General features: G+C 36.7%; 1 protein-coding gene across 1 annotated transcript; it reads left to right on the top strand.

Annotated features, from left to right (window-relative positions):
• The first annotated feature begins 3,447 nt into the window (after window positions 1-3,447).
• LOC146946540 (pentatricopeptide repeat-containing protein At1g11290, chloroplastic-like) lies at window positions 3,448-6,029 on the top strand. The gene has a single exon (XM_085744566.1). It carries the CDS (start codon window positions 3,606-3,608, stop codon window positions 5,760-5,762), a length of 2,157 nt encoding a protein of 718 aa, XP_085600692.1. The 5' UTR covers window positions 3,448-3,605; the 3' UTR covers window positions 5,763-6,029.
• The last annotated feature ends 1,692 nt before the right edge of the window (window positions 6,030-7,721 follow it).

The following is a 7,721-nucleotide window of genomic DNA, read 5'->3' as shown; positions in this document are numbered from 1 at the left end:
TCTCTTGCATGCGTGCTTGAGCAATAGAAGTCTCTTGGAGTTATCCTTGAGCATTGGAAGTCTCTTGGAGTTGCCCTTGAGCATTATAAGTCTCTTGGTAGTGACCTTGAGCATTAGAAATCTCTTGCAAGTGTGCTTGAGCATTTGGAAGTCTCTTGGAAGAATCATTGAGAAATTGTAATCTAATGAGATTATAGTGAAATCTCTTGGAAGTACAAGGGGACTGGACTACTCTTGTGTTGTGGGAGGAACCAGTATAAATTGCTTGTGTCTGCTCTTTCTCTTTCTCTCTCTCTTTTATCTATGTGTTCTGTTATTATCCGCTGCACTCAGACTTTGAGTCAGACTTTGAATCCAACGGACTCTGAGTCAGACTTTGAACTCATCAGACTCTGACCAGTATTAACACTAAAAAAAAAAAAAATCAGAAAAAGCCAACACAATTTAACCCCTCTTCTTGTGTTTTTCTCACCTTTAGTTGGTATCAGAGCACGGTTTGTGCTCAGCCACTTAATTGTGCCGCAGTTAAAGATTTAGAGAGAAAAACATGTCTGCTCCTGAGAGTGATACTTCAGCTTCCGAAACATCCAAAAATACCTCCGAGCCTTGCAATTCAACCTCTGATAAAAACAGTTTCTTTGTAAGACCTCCATCTTTTGATGGAGATGCTGCTCGATTTTCTTAGTGGAAAAGCAAGATGGTGGGACATCATAGGTGTTGATGAAGAACTGTGGGGCATCATTGAAGATGGTGTCACTTTTGAAGCTGATGCAGAAGGAATTGTGACATACAGAAAGTGTATGACCCCTGCTCAAAGGAAGATCTACAAGAAGCATCATATAGTGAGAGGAGTGCTGATGGATGCTCTACCTCATGCAGAATACACCAAGATTGTGAACAAATCAACTGCAAAAGCCATCTATGAATCACTTTGCTCTACCTATGAAGGAAATCAACAGGTCAAGGAGGCTACGGCTAACCAACTGGTTCACTAGAATGAGTTGTTTATAATGAAGGAAGATGAAAATATTGAAACCATGCATTCAAGGTTTCAAACTCTTATGTTTGGTCTTCAGGTTTGAAGAAAAGTTATGATGTGTCTGGTCATCATGTCAAGAAGATTCTTAGGAGTCTTCCTGCCAGGTTCTGACTCAAGGTTACTGCTATACAGGAGGCAACGGATCTAGGCAAGCTAAGTCTGGAGAATATGATAAGCTTTCTTAAAAGTCATGAGATTAAGCTTGATGGAGATGAACCGACTAAGAATTCCAAATCCATTGCCTTAACCTCCAAGGGTAAATCAGCCAAAACCCTTCAATTTATTGATTCAGAAGAAGAAACTCCAGGGTGAGAATCTGACAATGATTCAGACCTTGATGAGATGGCCTATTTAACCAAGAGGTTCCAATACCTGACCAAGAAGGGAAGGATTCCAAGTAGAAGCAATGGTTATAGAGGATCAAATTTCAGAAATAAGAAAGAAGATCAGAAAGGATGATGTTTTCAACTGCAAGAAACTTGGACACTTCATAGCTGACTGCCTAGAGTTACAAAAGGGCAAGTCGAAGAAGGAAAGCTCTAAGAAAGAGAGCTAAATAAGAAAGCTCAAGGAGAGCTTTATGGCAACTTGGGAGATGCTTGATGAAGAATCAGACTCTGAGAATGGTGAAGAAGGAACCAACCCGGGTCTGATGGCCATTATAACTTCTGATATAGAAAATAGTTCAGACTCTGACGATGATGAGATATCTCTTGAACGAGCTCATATACATTATGTTAAAGCTGTCAAAGAACTTGTAAGACGTTGTCTGGACAAATTAAAAGTTTTAAAAACCTTGCAAAAACAATTTGATTTGTTAGCAGAAGAATCCAAGTTCTTGGAACATTAAAACAAATGTCTATCAAACCAAAATGAAAATCTCATGTTAAGAAATGAAATTTTGGAAAAAGGTCAACTTTCAAACTTCAAGAAAGTTGACAGATCTTTGACAAAAAGTGATAACGCTCGTGAAGAGTCTATCACTAGTGGTGATGACATAAGCAAGATAGCTACCAGAATCTGTGAAGTAAGTAGGAACAAGGGAGAAGAAAGTGGATTCACAACAGAATCTATAAAAAAGATTCAGACTTACGGGAAAACAAAGAAATATCCTCGTTCTGAATGTGCAAAGAAGGTTCTGCACTCCCATTCTGTTCCAAAAGCTAAACAAGCTAAGGTTTCAAACAAGTCAAAATCTAAAACTCAGAGTTCAAGGTTTTGATGCAATCAAAACCAAGAACTCTTGAGCTCAAGATTCAGAAAGAGTTAAAAACCCAAGGAGAGGAAGAATTCAAGACCAAAACCTTTTAAATCAAAGGTTTGAATGACTTCAAACCACAAAGCTTGAGGCCTAAGGTTCTGAAGAGGAGAAAGTCTTTCAAAACTAACCCCACAAGACCCATTAAGATGTGGGTATCTAAGAATGACATTGTTTATATTTTAGGTATACTTTGTAAGAAAGCCAAAACACCAGTCATGGTGTCTGGACAATGGCTGCTCGCGACACATGACAGGAGAAAAACATTTGTTCCAGACCCCGATCATGAAAGCAGGAGGCACTGTAGGCTTTGAAGAAAACCAGCAAGGGAAGATTGTTGGTACATGAATAATTGGTAACTCTTCTATCTCTATCAATAATGTCTGGTATGTTGATGGACTCAGACATAATCTGCTTAGCATTAGTCAATTTTGTGATAGTGGTTATAAAGTGGTGTTTGATAAGAGCACATGTACAGTCATTACTGACTCTGACCAATCCGCAATGTTCATAGGTCAGAGGAACGACAATGTCTATAAAATCAATTTTTCGAACTGGTTGATCAGAAGGTTGTTTGCCTTTTGCCAAAGAATGATGAAAAGTAGCTCTGACACAAAAGATTAGGACATGTTAACTGGAGGTTAATTTCCAAGCTTAGCAAGTTAAAAACTAGTCTAGAGATGCAATATCATTCAGATGCTCTATGTGAAGCATGCCAGAAAGGAAATATTGTTAAAATTGGTTTTAAACCTAAAAACATTGTCTCCATTTCTAGACCTTTGGAACTACTTCACATTGATTTGTTTAGACCCGTTGAGACTGCATCAATTAATGGGAAGAAGTGTGGATTAGTCACAGTGACAATACTATAGTTATGTAAGACATCTTCAATTGAGTTGAAACCTAAAATCTTATACCTGAGTAAGTTTTAGATGGTGATTCTCAATTCACATGCCAAAAAAAAAAAAACATAAAAAGAAGAAGAAAAAAAATCAGTGATTAATCCTGTTCTTTTCTTTTTCTACGAAAGTAATTCTTTTTGTTTTTTTACAAAACGAATGTAATTTAATCTTGTTTTTTTTTTTTTGAGGGAAAATGTAATTTAATCTTGTTAAAGTCAGTAATTTTATATTTTGCATGGATAAAAATTCGCACGGTATATTCTCACACAAGTAGAATATTTGAATTCTGGGCTCAACCCTCTTCTTGTACCAAAAAAAAAAAAAGAATATTTGAATTCTCTTTTCCAAGTGCAGTTTCATGTGTGTAAGTAGCGCGCGATCAAATGCGTTTGGTTAAGTTCTAGACATGATCTACCTTAACATTCTCAAAATCACGAACATTAAACCTTTTCAAACAACAAGGTTTTTCAGCACAACCTCTTCTATATTAAATCTCTGCACAAAACCACAACACCTTCAACAAATCCATGCTAGATTCTTCCTCCATGGCCTCCATCAAAATTCTTCTCTTTCCTCCAAACTCATTGATTCTTATTCCAACTTTGGACTCCTTCATTTTTCACACAGAATCTTCTCTTTTACTGAAAACCCTGATTCAGTTATCTACAATGCATTCCTTAGAAATTTGTTTCAGTTTGGTGAATATGAAAAAACCCTTTTTTTGTATAAAGAAATGGTTGAGAAATCCATGTGCCCTGATGAAGATTGTTGCTTATCTGTTTTGAAATCTTTGTTTTATGTGTTTCATGAAAAAGGGTCGATAATGATGGTTCATGGGTATGTGGTGAAATTGGGTATGGATGCATTTGATTTGGTGGGAAACACTTTGATTGAGTTGTATGGTTTTTTTAATGGGAATGGATTGGTTGAAAGAAAATCTGTAACAAAGTTGAATTTTTGGAATAATTTGATTTATGAAGCTTATGAAAGTGGGAAAATTGTGGAAAGTTTTGAATTGTTTTGTAGGATGAGAAATGAGAATGTACAACTTAATTCAGTTACTTTGATTAATTTGTTAAGGGCTGCTGTTGAATCAAACTCGTTGAAGACGGGGAAAGTTCTTCATTCTTTGGTTGTTGTGAGTAATTTGTGTAAGGAACTAACTGTGAATACTGCATTGTTGTCAATGTATGCTAAATTAGGTAGTCTAAAAGATGCAAGGTTGATGTTTGAGAAAATGCCTGAGAAGGATGTTGTAGTTTGGAATATAATGATTTCAGCGTATTCTGGGAGTGGTTGCCCTAAGGAATCGTTAGAACTTGTGTATTGTATGGTTAGGTCGGGAATTAGACCTGATATGTTCACCGCAATCCCCGCTATTTCTTCGATCACGAAGTTAAAGTCTGATGAGTGGGGGAAGCAAATGCATGCTCAGGTGATAAGAAACGGTTCAGATTATCAGGTTTCGGTTCATAATTCTCTCGTTGACATGTATTCCACGTGTGGAGACTTGAATTCGGCACGGAAGATTTTCGGTTTGATAAAGGACAGGACGGTGGTTTCATGGAGTGCAATGATAAAAGGGTATGCAATGCATGACAATTGTTTTGAGGCCCTTTCTCTGTTCATAGAAATGAAGTTAAGTGGTACTAAAGTTGATTTTGTAATAGTCATTAACATATTGCCTGCGTTTGCAAAGATAGGGGCATTGCATTATGTAGGATACTTACATGGATACTCATTGAAAACCAATCTCGATTCACTCAAATCACTGAAGACATCACTTCTTAGTAGTTATGCGAAATGTGGTTGTATAGAGATGGCAAGAAAGCTTTTCAATGAAGAGAAAAGCAGCCTTAAAGATATAATTGCATGGAACTCTATGATCACTGCATATTCTAACCATGGGGAATGGTTTCAATGTTTTGAGTTGTACAACCAAATGAAACTATCAATTGTTAAACCAGATCATGTAACATTTCTTGGGATGCTAACAGCTTGTGTTAATTCAGGCCTTGTGGAAAAAGGCAAGGAAATTTTCAAGGAGATGGTGGACATTTACGGTTTCCGACCTAGTAAGGAACACAATGCATGTATGGTTGATCTATTAGGACGCGCTGGAAAAATCGATGAAGCAAGAAAAATAATAGAAACTAATCAATTAAATTCAGATGCGAGGGTTTATGGCCCCTTGTTGAGTGCATGTAAGATGCATGATTTAGAAACCGATTTCGCAGAACTTGCTGCTGAGAAGCTCATAAAAATGGAACCTGAAAATCCTGCAAACTATGTGACGCTATCCCATATATTTGCTGCAGCAGGGAAATGGGACAAATTTGCTAGAATGAGGAGTTTTCTTAGAGATAGAGGACTAAAGAAAACACCAGGTTGTAGCTGGGTAGTGTTGGATGGACAATTTCATGAGTTTCGTGTTGCAGATCATTCTCATCCAAGATCAGAAGACATATATTCAATTTTGAAAGTACTAGAGTTGGAAGCTGGCATGGAGGATGATGATGATCTTGAATTCTTTTTTGACCCGTCTACTCTTTTGGCGATGTGAATTGCATATCAATCACAACTTTTAAGAGCTGATAATTGATAAGCCAAATTCAACAGACACTGTAACGTGTATGATATTCTGATGCCTTATGTCCCATTGTTACAAACAGTTATAACAGCTTAAGATTAATACATCTTTTTAGAAGTTAATTAATTATTTTCAGTTAGCAAGGTTAGCTATATATACGGAATTACGGATATACTTCAATTTAATTCTTGTAATTCTCAAATTGAACAAATGAAAAGATTTTCTCTCGCTTTTTATATAGTTTCATAGAACTGACATGTCATCTGTTGTTTGTTTTCTACACTTAAGCTTTTTTTCCCCTTTCTTCTTGATTCTTCTACGATGGAAGAACAAAAACCTCTCTACATTCATCCTTCTGACTTAATCTTGGTTTTGCAAAATGCTTTGAACATTCCAACTTTTTAAGTGAATCCGATTTGTGTTGGTGGTCTAGGCACACATCCTGTGTTTTTAACAAAATTTCATTGATGATCCACGACACACAGCACCTGAGGACAATTGGCAAGGGTGACCTTCACCAAGGCCTCTATGTTCTTTGTGCACAATCTACAGTTAGTACCACTGATTCAAATCAATAATTCTTCATTTGTTAACTGCTTCAATTTGGCAATGTAATTATGACTCTACTTGATCACGTCATTTGACCTTTGGTTCATTGCTTGAATAAATCTGTTTCTTTAAACAATTCTAATACTTCAATTTGCAATGTAATAAATAGGACTACTTGATCATGTCATTTGGCATTCAAGACTAGGTCATGTATCTCATGAAACTTCTTAGTAATAAAATGGACATTTGATTGCATTCTACTTCTTGCAATTGCGTGTCTCATATGTCCTTTAACCAAATTTCGAAGACTATTTTTTGTTTCCAATAACCATTTTTCTGCTCAATCCTTTGATCTTGTTCATATTGACATCTGGGTTCCTTATCACTATCCCACTCATGATGGCAAAGCAATTTTTTTGTCTACTGTGGATGGTTGTGCTAGATTTACTTGCTGCGGCACAAATTTGATGCTCTTTCCCTAATTAAGGGATTCTTTAGTTTTGTCAAAATTAATTTCAAGAGATGCATAAAAAAACTTCAGGGATTCTAAAGTAGTATATTGTCAACAGACATTATGAGCCACCGTTTTATTACCAAGCATTGAAGTTTCCTCAATGGAGTCATTGGAAAGCTGAAATCCGTGTTCTAGAAGCCAATCACGCGCGTTCCATAGAGTGCACGTTGGTTTTTAAACCAGATTTAATTTTGATGGCACAACTTAGATGTACAAGGGACGTCTAATTGCCAAAGGATTCACTGAACAATTGGGCATAGACTACGGAAAATTACTATCCACTCCAGTGAACAATGTTGGTGTCATATTTAAATCTGACACCTCTATGCGTATGATACTCCTTGAACAATGTTGTCAAATAGCAGCTATACCGCTATAGCGTAGTGGAATTTAGGCTACTAAAGATTGAAGTTCAGGCTACTACAGATTTCACTCGGTCGTCAGTTCCCATTGCCGGTGAAAATTTATGTCAGAGTACCCCGAAAAGGAAGAGATAAAGGTAGTTATTGTTGATTCTTCTTCTTTATAATCTATATTGCATTATTATATGTTAGTTTTTAACTTTCTTCATTAGCCTAACACCAAAGTTTGACTTTGCAGGCACAAGTCAGGTCAACTGAGGAAAGAGGGTCATGCAGAAATTGCAAGTGTAAGATATCGAAGTGTTTGAAACAAGTACAAAAGCATGCTCCTTTGTATTTTTGTGTGATAGCACAAAGATTAGGCTGCTACTATAAGTTATGCTATGATAGAAACCAACTGATATAGAAGAATAAAATAGGGAAAATCCCTTTTGATTACAGAATAATATTGCAGAACTTCGAGGGTCTGCACCTCCCTAATGCCAAAATGGCCCCTTCCCAGTCAAA

This window comes from Medicago sativa, chromosome 2, assembly GCF_051527215.1.
Source record: "Medicago sativa cultivar Bolivia chromosome 2, Bolivia_mono, whole genome shotgun sequence".
Classification (NCBI taxonomy): Eukaryota; Viridiplantae; Streptophyta; class Magnoliopsida; order Fabales; family Fabaceae; genus Medicago; species Medicago sativa.
The sequence above is the reverse complement of the archived record's forward strand: the minus strand, read 5'-3'. Positions and strand labels throughout refer to the sequence as shown.